Source organism: Aquila chrysaetos, chromosome 4, assembly GCF_900496995.4.
Source record: "Aquila chrysaetos chrysaetos chromosome 4, bAquChr1.4, whole genome shotgun sequence".
NCBI classification, from domain to species: Eukaryota; Metazoa; Chordata; class Aves; order Accipitriformes; family Accipitridae; genus Aquila; species Aquila chrysaetos.
Window position 1 is genome coordinate 57,753,451 of NC_044007.1, and position 21,809 is coordinate 57,775,259.

Genomic DNA, 21,809 nt, shown 5'->3' on the forward strand with positions numbered 1-21,809 from the left:
TGAAGCAGTAACAGACTTGCAAGCCTTAAGACACACATTTGATTGAATTTCTGCTCAAAGCAGGCAACAAACCATGCAAGCAAGTCTTTTCAAAATCAGAGTCTGTATTTCCAATCTACAAACTCATTTTTTAATGCATATAATTTAAGAAAACCAGGATGCTTGAAAGCACCCAAATTAGCTACAATATTTGTCTTTTCCATGAAATCCTATTAATAATGCTGCTGTGAAAATTATTAGAACTAGCTTAAAAGGAAAAGACCAAAAAGTTTAAGGAACTTTTTCAAATTTTTGATGCAGAGAAAGCCATGTAAGGTTGCAAACATCACCATTCCATAGTAGCAGACATGAAAGACTACTCCAATGTATCTATTAGTGAATACATTAGGTTACATTCTTTAAAGGTTTCATTCTTTGTGGATGGTCCTGTATTTATGGTTTTAAGTATGGCACTTGCCATCAGTAGGACATGGTTTTAATAGGACTAATGAGGGAGAGGAATTTTGTTAAACCGTTCTTTAAACATATAGTTCAAAATCAGTGGTTTGGTTTTGTTTGGGGTTTTTTAAAGTTTTCAAGTGATCACTGCATATATGCTTTGGGCAGCAGCTCGTTTGCAAGCAGTGTTCAGAAAATCTTGAAAAGCTAAAAACTGAAGCTGTTTCAGAGTAGAACATCCACTAATATAGAAAGTACTTTTTTTTTTTTTACTACAAACCACTCAACCATGAAGATTTCTGTGCAAGAATTTACAATTAAGAGGTTAACAATCTGTTTTCTCTTTCCTGAGTATCACTTGACAATATTCACTTAAGCTCCTTATTTTTTTCCTAAGTCTTAGTACCATGCAATGTAGATCAGGTATAAAATTAAGCATCTAATTTAAGATTTTTGGACTCCCTGGAGGCTCAGATGGCCAACTCAGAGCGCCATCATGAGGAGCCTGTTCCTATTCACCAAATAAATGTTCAAGTTATGATTTGGGTCATGTAAGTTAGATGTCTAAAGTCAGATGTCTAAAGTTAGACAGTGTGAAACTCCAAAAAAACTAGTGCAGCTGAGCATAAAAACACTACTAATAATACAGATGTATTACAGAACTGATGCATACTCATAGGGGCATTGTTCACATAGGGAAATCAAAATAACGTTTGTATAAAAATTTTTGCCATATTCATTCATTTGGATCAATACTCCCCAAAACCTCTTCAGCTATATTTGGTCATCCAAACTTGTCACTGCAATCCTTCTGCATCTTGCAATTCTGTGCAGATTATTCCACATCACAAGCCCTTTCATACCTGCAAAACAAACTCCACTATTTCATTTCTTTACCATGGTTTCAGAAATACTCAGAATAATGTTCAATTAACAATTATAATGATTTGGGTATTGTTCATCAATTTATCAATCTACATATTTTTAACACATCATTTTTACTGATCTGACTGCTATGCCAAACTAAGTTTTTCCAATACAGGAGAGAAGTTTTGTCATGCTGAGCAGTATCTTAATTCAGAAGCAACCCCATTCTTTTTGCCATTAATATAAGCAGAGTCAGCAAAATGCAGTCCATCTGTGGAATTAACTGATTCCCCTCCCACCCCCCCCCCCCCCCCTTTTTTTATGTATGTGGTGACGGGCTACAGTGTCTTATTAATCAGAAATTATGAAATGAAATAAAGGAAAGTTAACTACCGAAATGCAAACTCACCTCTGTTACAGAAAAAAAAGCCACATAAACCAGTTATTTAGTAGTGCAAAATGAGCTACAGACCCAAGACAGGGTGAATGCATATAGTCACGCTTTGTTATTTCTGTCACAACAGCATGTACAAGCCTTTTTTAAGGACAAGGACATCATTCAGTAGACTTTAGACACAAAGAAAAACGATCACTAATATAATTATCTCATAATCATAGAGGTTAGAAACTAGGCTATTGCACAGTTTATTACCTATTTGTCATCTCCAGAGAACTAGGTAACTAGTCAGTTGCTGATTTTACAGAAAATACATATAGAAAAATCACTGCTGAAATCACACGGCTTTACAACATGTGCAAAGAGGTATCTGCCACAAAAGCAGTTCCCATCAGCAGCTCTTGAAAAATTAGCCAAGTTTTCAATTACTCCTGTAGACAAGAAATGTTATTTACAATGAAACTTTCTTTCAGTTGTCTCATGCAGAGTAGCACATTTTGCTGCTTAATCAGCTTTGTAATCACTGATTTCAAGGATTATAAATAACAGAGCTGAACAAGAGCGTTAACCAAATACATTTTCAGCTGCACATAAATGCTCATGAATATATTTTCCCTTATTCAGCCAGCTTAATGGAGATTTAAGCAGTATGTCTGCAAACAATACATTCAGCTAAGTCTTAAATAACTCAACGTTTCAGCTCTAACTGAAGGGGATGTCTCCTATAACTTGGAAGAGGTTGGTATTTTCACCTGGCAGGTATTATCTTAAAACGAATATACTGAACATATGCGGAGACAGGAGATTGTGCCTTATATCCATGATTAAGGATTAATATTACTTTATCTTAGTAATTACATTTTTAACGAAGATTAAATACTGGGGGGGGGAGAAAAAACTTTACTCATTAAGCTTTAAACACCATCTGAACACCATATTTCAGCGAGTATAATTTTTTTTTTCCCCAGTGTTTCTAACCTTTTACATTTCTGTCAAAATTAAAGTTAATCTAGACTGAAATCGTCCATTCCAGACTAATTTCTAATTCTATAGCCTGGAAAAACCCTAAACTTGGTGGAGTGAAGTTGCATAAGTTCAATAACTGGAAAGGCGATTTGAACTTTGCAGTTCAAAAACTGCAAGGTGATAAACTGGGAAAATAGGTGGAAGTATAAGACATAGGAATGTTGGTCAGAGATTGTGACTGGGGAGCTGAGTAAGCCAGAAGGAGATGAGGAAGGAAAAGCTTAGTGGAAGAACACCAGAAAGCTCAAAAGAATAAAAAGACTTAATCACAGAAGCAAAGGCTTCAGGAAAAAAACTATTTGAACAAAACAGAAAGAGAAGACTCAAAAATATTATTTAAGTGACAGAAATTAAAGGAAAAAAAAAAAAGAAAAGTAAAACATATAGCCATGTAGTGGGTTTTGCTGGTTGGTGGGTTTTTTTTTAATATTGTTTTATTTAACTTTCACTCTTTGATTTACTGGTGGTTTAGCTGTTTTTAGCTAAAATAGTTAGAGATTTCTCCTTTCTTTTCTATCTTCTGGACATGAAAAAAAATCCCTCAACACTTTCAAGAAAGATACACCTACATACACAGGCACGCAATTTAAAAAGGTGACAGGGATAGTGGGCCAAAATGGTTACACTCAGAAATACTGAATTTATGTAAGAAATTAATTCTCATTAACAAACCCTAACATGAAATTCAGAAGTGTAACGTCGTACAACACACAATATGGGGAAACTATCCAAAGTCCTAAGAAAGCATTTTCCTCTAAGAAAGATTGCTGCCATCAGTGATGCAAACTAGATGATTTAGCGTCTATCAAATCACACAGGAATTATTTTTAATGAAATAGACTTTTTTAGACTCTAAAAGGAGAGAATTAGGATGTCTCTCCACTGTCACTCTTGGCATCTAGAAAATGTTTCTGTATATTCTGTCAATCACTTCTCCTGGCACAGAAGGGGCAGCAAAAGTAAAACACGCAAAACCAACACAGTAATTGCATATTATTTGGGAAGCTGCAACCAAATTCCCCAATGAGTGCTTCCCTCTCAACTGCCACCTTCAGCACTTTTAAGGGAAACTTTAACTCACATCTGGGCATTTACTGATGTTCCATTCTCACACTGTCCTGGTAATTTTCCCCTGTAAAAATGACTGACAGCCTTACCTAGAGTGGGATTTCCTACCTTTTATGCTTACTTTATTTATTTTTCAGCCCTGGTTTTGCTGGCTCCACTGGATACTTTCACAAGTCAACATAAACTAAGCCCACCCAATTGGTATGGGTCCCTGCCAAAAGACAACAAGTTCTTAGATCGAGTGGTAGAAACTGGGTGAAAAATGGTGTGGGGAAGTAGAAGAGTGTGGAGAGACATGATATAAATGTAGGAATTAAGGCATGAAATACCAATGCTAATCAGACCTTTTCCAATTCTGTACTGTAATACTTCATGAAGATGGCTTCTTCACCAAGGGGTGAGAGAGTTGAACTCTATAGTTAACAGACCAAATCTAAAAAGCACCCTAATTCTCACCTGATTCCTTGCCTTGTTTCATAGCTCTGTCAAGATACTTACTTCAATTGCAATTCACAAAGACTCCAAATTTGGTAAAATTCAAATCTATCCCACTCTAAGCAATTTTTGGAAATATGACTTTGATCTATTTATAACTCATATCCCATTTATGAGTAACATTTAGTAATAATACTACCCTTGTGACTGGGTAGTCAGTCACAAGGGCACTTCTTTTCCTTTAGCTTAGGTGTCAAGACTGTGTAGCACCATGGGTATCTCTGTCAATTGATACTAATATAATCACACAAAATAATTATAAAGTAAAACCGAAAAAGAATGCAAAAGGGATTAATTCAATGCAGATTATCTTTTAAATGAACCTAGACTGTGAAATGCACTGTGGCAGGATATAATTTTGGTAAGTCCTTCAAAGATTTTAAAAAAGGATCAGCATCTACCCTAGCTAAAATAAAAGTGAAACAGTGAGCCATCGTAATTACGGTAGGTCAGGATACACTTTCCACAACACAAGTCTAAGTCTGCCTTGCTTCTCCCTGCTAGAACCTGGAGAAAGAAGTTCTATTCCTTATACAGCTTCCCCTATACACAGACTGGGTAAAAATCTGCATGAACAGAAACCATATGCACAAACAGATGAAAAAAGAGCATTTTCTTTAGTTTTGTCTCCTGCCCCCCTCAAAATAATTATTAACGGAAAACACTAGTAAAAACTGGTACAACAGAAGTTGTACTTCCACTTGTAAAAACTGATTGGTACTGTCACTATGTGCCATGAAATAATAAATAGTTCATCAGACAATTCTGAAACTCCTGCTTCCTCTCTTCATCTTCTCCGTAAAGAGAAAAAAGTATGACAGCTTGAGGGGTTGCTCTAAACCAGAACCTAAGACTCTCCAAGAACGCTTCTAAGAGAATTCAGGAAAAGTTTTATACATTTCTTTTCTCAGGGGAAATAGACCAATAGCCATAACTATAGGCAGGACACAGAAACAGATGTTTAGAAGGACACCTGTCTATAAACCATTTGAAAATATGTCATTCTTCAGCTAACGCACTGAAAACTACATGTTTTGTGTCAACCTGTTGCTCAGCCAAATCACAGTGAGTTCTTCAGGTAAGAAAGAACATCAGTTTCTGTTGAACAGTGTTTAGAAGACAGACATGGGATTGAAGAAGAACCTGGAATATCTACAAGCTCTTCTAAGGAAACACAAAAATATGTGAAAGTGAGGGGTAAATCCAAACCGCTAAGGAACTACCCTGGCAGAACAAAGTCAAGATTAAGGTTGCCCAGGAAGCCACATAAAGTGCCAAAATCTTTGGGTAAGAACTTCATAGAGGCCCTGTAAACTCAGATGTCACTATACTCAGTAGATTTTCCAATTCTTTTCTTTAGGGAACTATGTTGATTAAAATAGTCTGAATTTCCATCAGCCATGAGAATGGATTTGTGAGTAGAAAAATTATGCCAAAGGCAGTATCAGATAAGTCAGTATTACTTCAGGACCTCTTTAAAGGCCTCCTTTTTGTTAGTGGCATCATGGAACCAGCTTACTTTCGAAAGGATACTCTTCACATTATTTCCAGCAGAAAAGATGAGAGATGAGTCTGTTTGACTTTAGCACTGTGTGATATTATTTTTTATACTGGTCTGAAGGAGAATCAGGTAAGCAGGAACAACAATGATTCAAGCAGCAAGTGCTTTGAAATGCAGTCATCGGCAATCTCATCCAACATGCTACTAGGTGACAAAGCACACCACGAGATAATGATCTGTGAGTGCATCCTCATTGCAAATTCCACCAACAGATCACAAACCCTTAAGTTTTGATATTGTTATACAGCCATTTCTGTTGACTTTCAAGAAGCCATTCCTCTACACAGACAACATACAGCAAGAATGTAATACTGCTGAAATGGATTCTGTCTTCATAGGTCTGCATAATTGTTTTCATATTTTAAATTGTAAAACTTTGATTGGTATGTGGTATACAAATGCTTGAATGCCTGATCTAGATATTTATTTGTCATCTCTACCAGTTAGCCTTTTTAGTTATTTTTACTAAGGCAGTTGTTTAAAGTCAGGATGAGAGTGATGTTTAAATAAGTGCCTAAAATACTGGTACTTACTGGGTGAAAAATCTGAGACCAAATGTAATTCTCAAAAGTCACTACAAAACCGGACCTTCGGCACAGTCTGTGATAGGATGGCTTGGTGGGGAGATGTTCTGAAAGCTCATTTTTCACACAGACCATGTCAGTATTCCAGGTGAAATAATGCCATAAAAAGGATCCCCCAGTATCATTATCAGTCAGCCCTGCTGCACCTTGGGGCAAGGATAGCATCATGGTTGGAAGTCCTTCAGCAACAAAGCCAGCCTGTAATGAACCTACAGTGTCAGGGAATTTACAGTATGTATTACAAGTTAGCTCACTTAATGAGGGGAAAATGCTCAGGACTTCAGCTTCTACTACACAAAGGCTTTTGTATGTATTGTGTCCACCACATGTTCTGAAGAATGAAGCAATGAACATCTTACCTTGCATCGTTGTTTTTGTGGGTTCTGAAAACAGAGGAATGAGCAGGAGGTAGATGAGGTAGACAAAAGAGAGCCCATTGTAACGGAAAGCACAGGCTGCAATGAGAGAAAAGAAAAAGGAACATATTGCTTAATCAGCCCGGGATAATCAAATTCAATAGCACAACGGATTTCGCATTTGAGTTTACTGTTTACCTTACCAACTTTTCACTCACTTAAACCATTTCTACACAAGTATTCAAGTTTATGCTTAAAATAAATAATAAAATTAAATATACTTCTGAAGTATTTTCACAGTAATATATATTTTAAGTTTAGCAAAAGACGCATCCAAGCTACAAAGACTTTGTCAAGAATGATGGACAAGTTAGTTGTTACCTAAACTTTTTACTCTCCTCATCCATAAACTCATCAAACCATTCCCCACAAAAATATATAAGGAAGGCTAAATCAACATTTATGGGCTCTCTTTAAGAAGCTACATACAAGTTCATTATATTACAACTAAGAATTATCAGTAAATAATGAAGAAAAATTATAAAATATATTCAGATTCCAAATTACAGCATGCTTAAAATCATTGCCCTTAAAATAGCAATGTTTTTAAATTGTTACAGATGTCTTCAAATTTTACTATCACCCATTTGTTTGCTCATACAAACTTCTTCCAGTGAAAAGATTGTGAACTACAAATGAAAAAGGGCTTCACAGCAACTTGCAACTGGTGTAACAGAAGTTTTTGTAAAGAATGGAACTACTCTGCTAACTTTGTCTAATATTTCCTTTTCTATTTTAAAAATTTAGTGTATTTTCCTGAAAGTATCCAGGTCAGCAGGCCATTACAACAAGCAACAATATTGCTACAGCAAAGGCACATCTTTTCAAAGAATGTCACATGTATTCTCTGCTGAAAGAGGAATATATGGACTTCCATACAAAAAAAAGATAAAAACAACAAAACATGACAAAGTAATCTGTAATTCCACTGTGCAGCAGATGTTGAAATATTATAAGACCTACCACATTCAAACATTCCCATGAGATAAGCCAACTGCAGAGGAGTCAGGAGATGAATTAACCTCTACATTTATTTACTCGTGGAACGTAACTACTATCAATTAAGTCTTCTCAGCTATATCCAAAACAACTTGGAGGATGGATACAGTCTTAGTCCTGCCAGAAACATGTATTCCAAAAGAAAACAAGTTTCTCCAGTCACTACTTCATGAAATTTCATGGAGACTATACTGGAAATGAGTTAACAACTTAAGCATTAATTGATCCTCATCCTCATCACATATGTCCATTTTAGTTATAAATACAAAACTGAGAAGTCTCTCTAATAACAAACAAATCTACACAACAGCTATAATTTTTGTTTCTCAAGTTTACCAATGTTTTGAACAACCAGCACGATTTCCTTAATAGCCCTGATAGAAAGACTCTGGATTTACGCACCATGTCTGCACCTTAGCCGAGAAATATGTTAACTTTATGGGTAAGTCTGGCAAGAAGGAAGGACAAGAAACATCTATGCTCTACTTCTAAACTGATATGATTTTGCCACCAGCCTTCAAAAAAATCTGTCAAGGACTACAAAGTCCATCAAAGCTTGATAGAGAGTTTTTCAGAGTGAAATCCAGAATGCTTAAAAGTAACTTCTCATTCGCCTGTAAGAATTTAAACTCATACTGCTCCTGTCACTTACTACTTAAGCTCCCTTTATAGCCATCGCCTTTAAACACCACCCCAAGAATTACACCTACACTTGCAACCAAGAAAAACTGCCAGACAAATAGGACCTATCCCACTGGGAATTCTGTAAGGAATTATCAGAGCTTTAAAGTGAATGTACTTGAGAAGAAGGAGTCAATCCCACTATTATGTGCCTACTCTCAGGGTGCTCTGCAGAGAACAGGTGATGGCCATTAGCAGCCTTCTTGGAATGAATGGCAAAGAGGATGCTCCTGAGATCAGAACAAATCCATAAATCAACCTTTTTGCAAGTTTAATTTGGGGTGGAAAGTTCTTTGGCATTCATAGAAAAAGGTACAACAGTGGTTCAAGGCTGATCTAAAGCCTGAAGGCTTTTCCACTTCAAGGGGGAGGATCAATGTTCTCAGTCGTTCTGGTAGCAGAATAATAGTATTAGCAGATAATACTATTATCCATTTATTACAGGGATTGTGACAATCAACTTTTAATTATGTTAAACAGCTTGCTTGATTTCAGTGCAGTATTATACACATTTTCTTCTTTCTTCAGAATTGAGCTTGCTACACTTCTTGTAGACCACCTAGCGCTCAGTTTTCTCAGTACAAAGATAGAAAACAGCAACTATGTGCTTCAGATACCCTCCTCTGTTAGCCGTATGTCAGTACCTTGCTAACAAGTCCACGTCAAATATTTAGAACCTCTATTTATAGCGAAGCATCCTCCAGCAAACTAATAACCTTGGCTATGCATTGCCTGGAAAACTTATGCTTATTTAAGCAGTTGCAAGAGCACTAGCAATATATTTCTCAGAATTAATAAATTAAAAACCCCAGAACTTAGGTGCAACATTTTTACTATTCTCTATTGCAACTACGTCAATATTTCCATATCATGTTTATCTCCATTTGTCTAGCACATTTCGCTGAAGAGATTAGTGCCTTACCAAGCTCACGTGCCAGAGCAAAGCACCATGATTGAACACACTTTTAGCAAGACACAAGATTAGAAAACAGCACCTGCACTTTATTTATGTATTTACAGTGCACTGCAACTTTATTTGTCAAATATATGTATTCCTGCCATGGTTTCAGCCCAGATGGCAACAAAGGACCAGGCGGCCACTGGCTCACTCCTCCCCCGCTGGGATGGGGAAGAGAAAATATAAAGAAATGCTTGTGGGCTGAGACAAGGACAGGGAGGGGTCACTCACCACTTATGGTCACGGGCAAAAGACAGGCTCAACTTGGGGAAGAAACAAAATCAATTTCATTTACTACCAATCATACCAAAACAAGATAATGAGAAGTAAACCCAAATCTTCAAACACCTTCCTTCCCTCCTTCCCGGGATTAACTTTACTTCTGGTTCTCCCTCCCTCCTCCCCACTAGCGTTGCAGGGGGACAGGGAATGGGGGCTGGGATCCGTTCCTCACACATTGTCTCTGCCGCTCCTTCCTCCTCACACTCCAGCGTGGAATCCCTCCCACGGGAGACAGTCCCCAGTGTGGGTCCTTCCCACAGGCTGAAGTTCTTCATGAACTGCTCCAGCGTGGGTCCGGTCACCTCCCCCGGTGCACCTCCTCCCCCTCCTCTTCACTGACCTTGCTGTCTCCACAGGTGTTTCTTTCACATCCCACTCACTGCAGGTTCCCCTTCTTAAATCGGTTCTCCCAGAGGCGCTACCACCGTTGCTGATGGGCTCGGCCTTGGCCAGAGTCGGGTCAGACTTGGAGCGGGGGAAGCTTCGAGCAGCTTCTCACAGGAGCCGGCCCTGCAGCCTGCTCCCCCCTGCTGCCCAAAGGCCGCCACACAAACCCGAAACACTGCCTGAGTTCTGATACTCAAAACCATCTAGGACAAGTTGCTGGGCATAAAATCAGCTTCAGTTTGTCACTGATATAACAACAAAGGATGATCCAAAAAAGCAAATGAACCCATCCCCTGCGTGCCTGCCAGCATTCACAAAGGTCTCCTCCCGCAAAGGCAGCTGTACGCGGGTGTCCGCCACAGTGGAAGGTCTCGTTTGAGGTCAACAGAATTCCATCACCGGACAACACAGCTATGCAAATCAATTTCTTGGCAAACCAGGTGGTACAGAAATTTCTGGATATTTGTGTTGCATTGGTCAGTTTGCACTGTCGAAATTAATGTAATTTTAGCATTTTAGGCTTGTTACCTCTTCTCGAAATTGTCTAATCGATTAGCGAAATTAATTTCAGAGGAATTATTCTTGAACTATATTTACCTCAAAATTTACTGCTTTCTATTTCTAGACCTGAGGAGACTGTGATCTCAAAAGCTTTTTTTCCTCCACAACTACATAAACTGGACTATTAACAGAGATTACTTCTCCATACAAAACTTCCCTTATATATTCTTTTCATATAAAGTGTCCTGCAGAAATATAAAAATACCTTGAAGACATTTGGTAAAAAGAAATATTTCCTAAGCTGAAAGTGTTAGTTTTATTAGTATCCAAGAAACCCTTCAGTTTCTTAGTTTCAGAAGTATGGGTCTGCCTAAAACAAACACTAAACAAAAAGCTTAAATAGGTAAATATACCGTACATGCAAAGTCCATATACACTTTTTTCTCTTCAGTCTTTTTTTTAACCCACATTTCTCACCATGGTTTCTAACAGCCTCTAGTAACCAAACTTCAGAAATGTGATTTTCATCTCTGAAGTTCTGCTACTGTTCAGAGTCCAATGATAGCAGTGATACACAATTGTGAAGAGACATAAAAAACCCACAACTATTGATATACATTATTAGTATATTAGAAGCAAACTTAGCTCATTTTTAATCAGCTGAAGTACTTTAGGGCACCTTCCCTTGGGTGCAAGAAAAGAGTGCCTTATAATATATAAGATTGACTTCTCCATTCATAAGTGATTACTTGACATATTTCTGGTTTAATGCATAGCGTGCTAAAAAAATGCTACCTTTTAAGACAGGATCAGAATGTCATCTAAGACAAAGTTAAAATAATTTCATACATCTTTATGCCATAGTAGTGAGAAAATCATATAATGAAAAAAGTAACATGCAGATGCATAAAATTTTCACAAAAGACTGACATGCAAGTTATTTGTAGCAAAATATGATAGCTGTAGAATATTTCATCTTTCTGGCATCCAATCATTTGTTCAAATCAAATGAAAAACTACAGTCACAGATAACTGATGTTTTTCTCTTTCACCATTGCCTGTAAATGTATTCATAATTCACTAATCCTGCTACATGTAGTATGTATCTTAAAAAAAAATATGCACAAAGAAAAAAACCTCTAAAGCCACCTCTGCTGACATATTCTGGGACTAATAGAGAACAGAAATCAGCTCTGAACACTTAAATCTTACAATGAAGAACACAAAATATTTTTACAAGATTTATTAGGAAGTGAGTGTAATGATTACCTCATACAGGTAAAACTACTCAGGTAAGAGGATTAATTATATCATAATACAAAATCTTTCCTATTATGCTACAATCACTAGAGCAAATAGTTATGTACAAAGCCTTAAAAAAAGTCCCCAATGCTGAGCACTGTTATTAACATAATAATCCAGAATTTCCATTAGATAAGAGTATCAGTATATGTTAGGTTTAAGAACAACTCCTTAGACAGCCTTACACAAGAACTGAGTTGTTTTCTTCTTGAAATTAAGAATTGACATTACAACTGGGAACTTATAGATTGCTAATATTTTAAGGGCTGCTTGTATATTTCTTGGCATAGTCAATAAAAACAGTCAATATGTCAGCACTAAAAGAGAACATTCATTATTGTATGCTGCTTTTTTCTAAATTAAAAAAAATTGAAATGTGCATTCCACTGAGATTTCACAAAGTCATTGTCTAAAATTCTGTGAAAAGGACATACTCTTAAGTGAGATACCTTTCAAAATTATGTTTCCTTTCCTTTGTTAGACAATACACTTTTAAATGCCCTAGACTCTGATATATACATGCTCTGTACATATGCATTCAAAAAAAAAAAAAAAAAAAAAGACTCCCAGACAGTCCACAATTTATGTTTGAACCATATCTTTAATGCAGAATTAGAAAAAAAAAAAATTTCAAGTTTTTATTACAATAAAGCTGAGAAATTTAACTCATTCCTAAGATAGATATGTACAGTATGCACCATACATAATTAAAAAGGAATCTTAAAAAACCCAGAAAATCATAAATCACATGACATCACATAACCTTGTCCTTCTAGATTTTATTTTTCATTATTATCTGATAGCCAAAGAAGAATGCTTTTGAACTTGAAGAAATCTACTACTGCTTCTTCACCACCAAGTTTCTACATGTAGATACTGGGTTTTTCCAACATCAAAATTCTAACAGCTGCTACATGTTACTATTTCATATTTATACCAACAGTTCTTTCCTTTCTTCTACTTAAAGAGGATAATTTGTATAGAATTTGTATTTTACCTGTTACATAACAAATACTGGAGGGCAAAGTGGGTGGCGATAGAGGAATTTGCACTGAGCTTGGTCTTGGAAAGCAGAGGAAAAACATAGCCTCATGAAAGATATGTTTATTTTTATTCTAAAAAAAAATTTAAAAGGTATTTAATTCAGAAGTGGAAACTACCTGTTCAAAAAACCCCAGCCTTTAGGAGTGCAGGCATAGTACCAAATGGCTACTGACTTCTCATTTTTAAGCTAGAATTGTGTCAAAAGCCACAGCAACAGAAAATATGAAGGACAGGTGAAGACAGAATTAGTCATCCACTCGCTATTTCTTAATTTACTTATTTTACTAAAAAGACACTGTCATTAATGTTAACAGAATGTATTGCTTGCTATACCCTTTTCTGTTCAAGAACTACGTAAAAACAGTTTTTTCCACATATTTCTACTGTAGGTTCTTAGCATTATCATCTCCAGACTAATGTGTTCATGCTAATGCATGCATTAGCATGAGAAGGAATAGATTCAGCCAACTACAATGAAGTCATGCGTCCTCTACCTTCAGCAGGGTATTGTATATTGTTTACATCCTCTTTTAACAACTTTACAGCCACAAGATTGTTAAGAAAACTATGGAAGGATATTCTTCAAGATCGCTACCTTTAGACTAAAATTTGGTTTAATATTCATGCTTATTTTTCCAGTGACAAAAAAATACATTCAGTGAAAATATTCATTGGAAAAAGTGCTGCTGAAAAAATGTCTAACCCCGAGCAGGCAAGGGTTGTTGGCTGAAAGACAGAGCTGATGCTGTTCACACATTCTCATACCCAGCTGATCTGAAATAAATCTCTAAAAGCAAGGGACCAAAAAACAAAAGGGAAAGGGAATTGGTAGCTGATTGATCTGTGAAACTACTTGGTCTCCAGGAGGCCAAGTGTCCAGCTCTTAAAGCTAGGAGAACGCAGCACCACATTCCTGTCTCTAATGCTGTAATTTTTCATGGTTATCCCATGGTTAATATCAAATTTTCTACCAGTTACATCCTCAGAATTCTGAAAACACCTAATTAACACCTAATTCAGACTAAAACAGGCTACACAAGGCAGCCTTTGCTACTAGGTGTAACACATGTATGAGACACTGGTGTACACCCAAGATGAAAAGCTTCTGGTACCAAAGCCCAGTCTAAGAAGTCAGAGTAAAACAACCGCTAAAGCAAATACATCTCCTCCCCCAAACCAAGGTGCTCTGCAAGACCATCCATGAATGTGTGCCATGAATGGTCAACTCTTCCAGGAGGATATTTAAGTTAAGATTTCTCTTATCAGTAAGGCACTGTCCTAATGACATGATTATTAGGTCTTTCCACTTGTGCTGCCCTCTGGTAAGACATTTATCAGCCAGTTCCCACATTCTTTATAATATTCAAAATTAGGGGATTTTTTTTTTATTATTCCTTTTAGTTTTGGTTTGGGTTTTTTTGTTACCCCAAATCATCTTACGGGACACCAAAACCTGCCTAACCAAGGCAAGTAGGTCCTGCATTAGGCCATATGGACTTATCCTTCAGAAGACTAGATTTTGCTCCAGAAAGTCAGCCAGTAAGAACAAAAGTACACGAGAAACTATCAACGGTGTTTCTAAAAGCATTAATACTAAATTCAGTTACCCTCCTACACAGGCAAAGGCATTACAGAATCAGTGACAGAGCAGGAGCTAACCCACCCACAGCAATAAAGGGAATATCCCCCCCCAAAAATACACACTTTACCTCTAACTTTAAAAATATTGACTTGTAGCGGCACTCCAGTGCAAAAACTCCAGAAGACCTTTATTTTCATTGTCCAGTACAACCAGCTTAAGAGATGCAAAAACATAAGCCACTGCAGTTTCTCTGTATGTATATATGTTCCTATATGCCACGGCAAACCACTTCACAGATACAAACATAAACACAGCTTTCCTTGCTGACAAAGCAATAACAATTCAGAAGTTTTTAACAACATTTTAAACCACGGTAAAGTGGACTATATGGACTATACAAGAGCTCAGTAAGGAATAAATGTAAATGTTAAAAGACGTAAAGTGATTTAAAATTTACAGAATAAGAACTACTGTGAATAAATGTTTTTCAAGGAGGAGTTTAAAAGCAAATCAAAACAAAAAACCCCCACATCTCCTGTTAGCCAGACAAACAAGTATTTCTAACAATGTGACACAGAGTAGAGGTCAAGACTGCTGAGAAAAGTCTGTTTTACTGCTATTTGTATCTGCATAAAGCTTTTATGTTTAAAGCTTTTTAATTTCTAGTAATAGTCTCTCTTAATATCAACCAGTAAATGTAAGAAGAAATGAAGACAGAATTTTCCTCCCCAGAATTCATGCATGCAGCATTCTTTATCCAACACACACACACACACGCGCGTTCGCACAACGCATCAGCAAACTGCCCTCCAGCATTTCCTTGCGGTTCCTGGTGCCGTTGTTGCCCCTAGGGGCAGTGGTGTGCTTGAGGAGAAAGCCCACCTAACCCCACATCAAAACAAAAATCCCGAAGGCTGGCTGTACACGGCTTGCTCTGTTGTCTGATGAGCACTGCTTATGAACTAATGTAGTAAAAAGTTAAGCTCATTCACCATTGGCTAGATAAAACGATCCAGTATTAAATAGTCACAGAAGAGAATCACTTGGAAAAATGATGGAGCAGTTACTCTCGTCTCCTCTATGATGTTATGAGCCAACAACTGTTCAGGTAGAAGGGGGAGCAAACCTCACATCTCCTTTTCAGCTTAGAGACACAAGTGCAAATCTTACTAAGACTCTGTGGATTTCCCGCTTTCACCTGACATGGCCATGGCTGACACATACAGTTAAAAATAATAAAACAAGTAGATTAAAAATTAAGTTTGTTGTGATAAGAAATGTGTGTTACCAGTTTCTGAAAAAGAAAGTTGTATTACTTCTATAAATTGCTATTTTTTGTATCTTCTACACTTCTTCACATTTCAAATTTCTGTTTCAGAAATGCAAAATTTGTTTCAGAAATTTTTCCTCCAAGATTCTTTACAATAACAAGGAAACAATTGCCACTCATTGTAAAATTAAGATACACTGTAAACAGCCTATTTTTCAGCATAAAACTCTTAAAGTGACCAAAAATGTCCCTCTTCAAGAACTATACCTTCTAATAATGACAAGTATCTGATAGGCATAGTGGCCAGTGAACTTTAGCTATCTGTGAACTTTATTGTTTCTTACTGAAATCCAGAAGAAGGGGTTAACTCTTGGCACGGTTTTGCTCTCTCACTCCTGAGTAATTCCACTTAAAATAATGTTCATGACAGATGAGACTCAAATTATACACTGCTGTGCAAGACAGTTCAGTGAAATACATGTAATCTTACCATCCTTTTAGAGCAAATTTATGGTTATAGCCTATGGTGTGTAGTGCAGAACCACACAGAACTGTGTCAGCTCAGGACAAGTTACCTCCTGCATCAACCAATACTCTTTCCACTTTAAACAGCTGTGCTGATAACACTGTGCTAACATATACCACCCCCCACCCCGCTCCTGAGCCAAAATTTCAACATGGTGTGCTTTGTGCAGCATCACGTATCTAGTGTGTGCTACACCCAGACAGAAAACTTGTTTCTTTTGGGAAAATAACATGAATGCTTTGATAAAGAGATAAATACTATGCATTCGGTTCGTGTCAGCACTTATACAATCACATTTTTTCACTGGTCAATGCTCATCAGGAGAGATGACTGCTGGACAGTGAACACTTTTCAAAGGGTTTGGGGTTTTTTTTTGCTTTGACTTTTTTCCCCCTTTCCTCTCTTTCTCAGAGCAGCTGTTTCTGTAAGCTTTCTCTCCATCAGAAACCACCTGGAACCGATCTTAACTTTGTGGCAAATATTGTCTGGGAATTGAGTGCAGAGAGAGAAGACAAAACACCTTGTTTGTCATTTTCTTTCAGCTCTTAGGGACAGGAGCTATGCTCCCTCACTGTCTTTGACATGAGGAAAATGAACAAAAGACCTCAGGTGTGAGCATACCACAATCATCACCTTACTCAGAATAATGTCTTTTAAAGGAGTATCTACTCTCACAAGCAAATCTAATGTCATTATGCTTTATTGACATGACTAAGTACACAAGTATTTCCAACATAAAAAACACGATGGACACCATCATCAGTAATCAGAAAGATCTACTTAACATTATACCTCATTTCAAAGCTCAGTGGCAGATTGGAACTACATTAAGACTTTCTACTATCTCTTAGATTGCCTTAGGGTTTTGACATTTCTACATTGTGTTGGTAATCTCTTACCCAACCAATCAACTGGAGACAAGGTTGGGGTTTTTTTGGTTGAGTAGCTTATTTATGATTTTTGACACTTCTTTACATATATACCTTTTTAGTCCCAGTCTCTTCTTTCACAGTGATTAAAGCTCATTGCAGGCGCAATCTTTCCCCTCCCTTCACCCACCTCATGCAATTAACACATGCCAAAGTAAGCTCCACTCAAAAAACAGTGGTCCTAACCTCTGTCAAAAAAAAATGTAGTTGGCAAAGAGCTTCCCCTTTTTTACATAACAGAAATAGGTGGCAAATCTGGGATCTATGTTGTCCTCAGGCTTTATGATCAGGACAGCATGCCAGCCACCGAAACAGTGAGCACTCAACTTTATGAGCTCATTTCACTGAAGTCACAAGATTTTGCATGACGTGTACACACATATTCGTTTATTGGTCTGGGAAGAGGAAGAAGACATCATATTCCTCCACCAAGGCAGCTGCCTGCCTGTGGAAGGGAGAATTTCTGCATTCTCATCCCTGCTCCAGCAGCAGCTCTTCTGTCTCCAGGCTTCTCTCTCTAGGAAGGTAACTGGGAGCTAAAGAAATCACTCTGCTCCTCATTCATTTTCATGGGATGAGAAAAGCGTGTTCCTTGCCCCCCGGACATCCGGAGACAGCAGTCCGATTGTGCTGTTACAGTTGCATAACCCCGGCAAGACTTGAACTAAAAATAAACGCAGAACACAGATGACGACCAAACGTCACACAGTGCTACTGCTAAACACAACATCGACCAGGGACAAATGTGGAGACAGTTGTGTGACAGAGAGATCCCCACGAGCAGAAAGGGACCATGACCTTCATTTACAGCTGTTAAGAAGCTATCGGACACCAGGAACAGCTACTCAGTCAAATGCTTCCAGCAACTAGAAGTGAAAATTTTGGCACATGTTACCAATCCCCCACAGCCATCCACACTCATCGTCTTCTAAAACACATAAATCGCCATAAATCAATTGACATAAGATGCAGAAAGAACCAAGTAATTTTCTTTTGCCAGCTGTTTCTTACACTGACACCAGTCCTAAAAAACCCCCAGTCAGATGAAGGACGGGACAAAAAAAACTAACCCAGACAAATGCCTCTGAGGAATATAAACATCAGAGAGGTGTTAACACTAAGAAATATGAGCATCATTAGTGAAGTTACAAATATGAATGCAGTGTTTAAAACCCTGCCATTATTTATTCCAGGAGAGGAAAGGATAGATAAACTTCCTTTCCTGGTCCATCACTGAAATAAAGGCTCAGAGGGTTGCAACTGCAAGCTATAAATCTGGGTGATGAAGGAGGACTTCAGACAGTGCTACAAAGCCGCAGTGTTTACCAAAGGAAACTGAATTTTAAAAATAGTTATCTCCAGGATATCTGTCAATTGCGTAAAGCAGATGCAAGCTCCTCATTCTTGTAATGTCACTATTCCAAACTGACATTTCGTGTAGAAAATAAGAAGTCACTTTTTGTTTGAAGAAGAATTGTGCATTTCTTTCTCTCCTTAAAATATGCTAAGTAATTTTCTCTTATTGAGAAGAAGTTTCGATCTACTACAGGAATCTACTCAGGAATGCCATGAATTGCCTTGCAAACTATTTCTCATAACTAGGAACCAGGAAAGGATCCTAGAGAACCCAAAGAATCACAGAACCCAGGGAGACGTTGGGAGGCTTTATAACTGCAGATCTGGTTTGATCACAAAGATTGCTTATTCTGGAGAAGTAGTGCTTAAACCCATCTGACTCCCAATGAAATTTCATATGCACATGAGCATAGTCTCTGCAAGACAGAGTCCTTCTGTGACAGATGCATTTTACTATTGGTTTCAAATGTAACGCTTACCTCGCATTGAGTGAAAAACATCTGTCAGAAGCCCTACCGTTCAAACAGGACCATGGCCTTGCCCAGTTTTCAAACAAAAAGATAGAGTGCGTTTATTCTGAGTAGAAACATTTCCCAGAAAGCACAAGGCACATATGTTCACACTGCATCTGTTTCTATGCACATCATTCAAGACACTTTCTCTGCCCTCAAAGTGTTGCAATCTCTGGTACTTGTGGGAGGCCTTCTTCCACATATCGATTTTCTATTACACAGCATCTGTAGCAATGTTTTCTTCCCCTGGAATATGAATTGCAGAAACTCCCCCAGACCTTTGATAAGCTCCCAGCCAAATTTTAAGAGCAAGACTGGAAATTCAAAATGATTTAATACCTCTTTCATGTTTATATAACAAACCATTGTGTCCTTGTCCAAGAATATTTGAATGTGGGAAGTTAAGAAGAAGTTTAACTTGAAGAAAACTTCCCACGCAGTTAGTAATTCTAATCTGTTTATATCTAGGCTCAATATAAAGTCTGGCTACGTATTTCTTTGGAGTCAAGCCACTGTCCTGAAGATACCCAATGATATTACGCAGTATCCCATCAGCATAAAAAGTAAAGCAGCCACATCCCACCAAGGAAATTAGGGTCTGGGTTCACAACTACCTACCTTCTAGAGCTCTTAATGTAGCCAATCACAAAGTAAAGAATTGTTTGTTGAAGGGGAAGACAGAGATAATAAAAACTTGTCATCATGAGGCATGTTCTGAACACATGAAGATGGGGACAGGTAAAGTTAAGGGTCACAACGCAAATCTTCATTCTCAAAAAGTAATAGTGTACTTTTCTCACTTACAGAATAAATAAAAAATCACAACCAACCAACAAACAAACCAAAAAACCCAGCATCTCTTTAATTGGGCAATATCTCAAATTTGGAGAAATGAGTCCACTGAGAATCTCAGAAGATCCGTTTATTGAGAAAGAGCCAAAGTATACATCCTGGAGGATTAAAACTAAGTGAAGGGCACATTAAATTTGATTTAAACATATCCTGAAAATTTAAGAAAGATACAAACACCAAGCTGTCTTTCAAGTAAAAAATGATGTGTTTTTCTTTGCAATCTCTGCAGGGAAGCCAATGATCCCTTACTGACAAGGGTTCTATATACAGCAAAGATGACAGCAATAGAGACTTACATAATCCTTGTAACTTTCTTTATGAGCACTTCCATTAGCATAAATTTTTATCTGGTCAAGAAAGTATTTTTGTCAGTAAACTGACAAAAGTTTATACCAGTTGAGAACACAAACAATGGATTTCAAAGTGGTCTTTATGAGTAAATTGACCAGAATTAGTCTTGGATGAAGTTTGTAGCTCCAGAAATGTGCCAGAATTAAGTAAAATCTCGGGGTTTGTTCGAACACAGTGGATTTTCTTCATTAACATCTAGATCAATGTGCAACAGCCAGTCAGTTTGTCAGGAGTATTCTTGTTTATCATGCTAGAAAAATAACTAACTTCATGCTTTACCACATGGTTAAGTGATGGAAGTGGGAAGATGAAGCTGCAGAAAGAAAAACAGCAGCCACTTACAAGCTTGAGAGATACCTAACTCAGTAACGTTGTTCTGCTAATGTGTTATCAGGTCAAAAGAGAGAGTTTATTTATATTTACCACAGAGGCAAGAGAAAGTTCTTCCTAAAAGCAGTAGTAGTAATAATAATAATTTTATAAAAAGGATTGATGGAAATAAATTAGTTGTGGGGTTTTTTTAAACCAAGAAAAATGAAAACTATTTTTCAGTTTGAAAGGGGGAATATAATGCCTGAAACAAGAACTTTCTCCTGCTTTATCATTCATATGAGATTCCCTCTGCCCCCCACAATTAGCTATCCATTTATAAAGCACTTCAAAGGGGCATTATAGTTCATTTTGAATACTCAGTGTTCCCACATAATTTTCTTGGTTTTTGTCACTGAACAATTTTGACAACTAATTTTTTTTTTAATCTAAAACATTCAAGTTATTTCATTATAGCTACAAGAAAATACACCCTTTAAAAACAAACAAAAAAAAACCCACCCAAAATTGCCTTCTCAGCTCTTTGATCAGAATAAACACATACCAGCAGCAAAATTCACATTACTTACCATCATATCAATTGCTAGCATAAATAAGTTAGGACCCTGCGACAAACATACATTAAAGCAAGCTGGAGTTAGTGTGATTTCATAACCAGGAAGAGACTGTCAGCATGACTACAAGCATTTATCCTTTGTTTAGGGCATCATGGTCTACTCGTAAAAATATCGCTCTTCAATAAATAATAGAGTATGCCATTGCTGCCCCCGGACTTCTACCAATTCAGAAAATGCTCAGAATTCCAATTTTGGAACAATTCTAGGAAAATCCTGCCTGACTTTGTTCCCCAATAAGTGCTCTAAGGTAAGGATTTTAAGATGACTGCTAAAACCCACCCAGAAATCCTGCTCACCCATTTTCAGCTTGTATTTTTGTACCTGTAAAAAAAAAAGGGAAAATATTCTGTCATATGTTTGGATGCATATGCATCAGTGTCCACACTGTCTATATGTTATCTACCATACCAGGAAAAAGGTCTTGTTTTGGGCTATAAGAAAAGGAGGTGTGAGGATATTTTCACTTCAGCAGTTAAGC

General features: G+C 37.3%; 1 protein-coding gene across 15 annotated transcripts in view; it reads right to left on the minus strand.

Moving 5' to 3' along the window:
* The window catches only part of PIEZO2 (piezo type mechanosensitive ion channel component 2), a 313,966-nt gene that overhangs the window by 249,294 nt on the left and 42,863 nt on the right, over positions 1-21,809 (minus strand). For all 15 annotated transcript variants that reach the window (XM_030012388.2, XM_030012391.2, XM_030012402.2 and 12 more), the window contains exon 2: positions 6,796-6,891. In XM_030012388.2, coding sequence (XP_029868248.1) covers positions 6,796-6,891 — 96 coding nt within the window. The remainder of the gene's footprint in view (positions 1-6,795; positions 6,892-21,809) is intronic.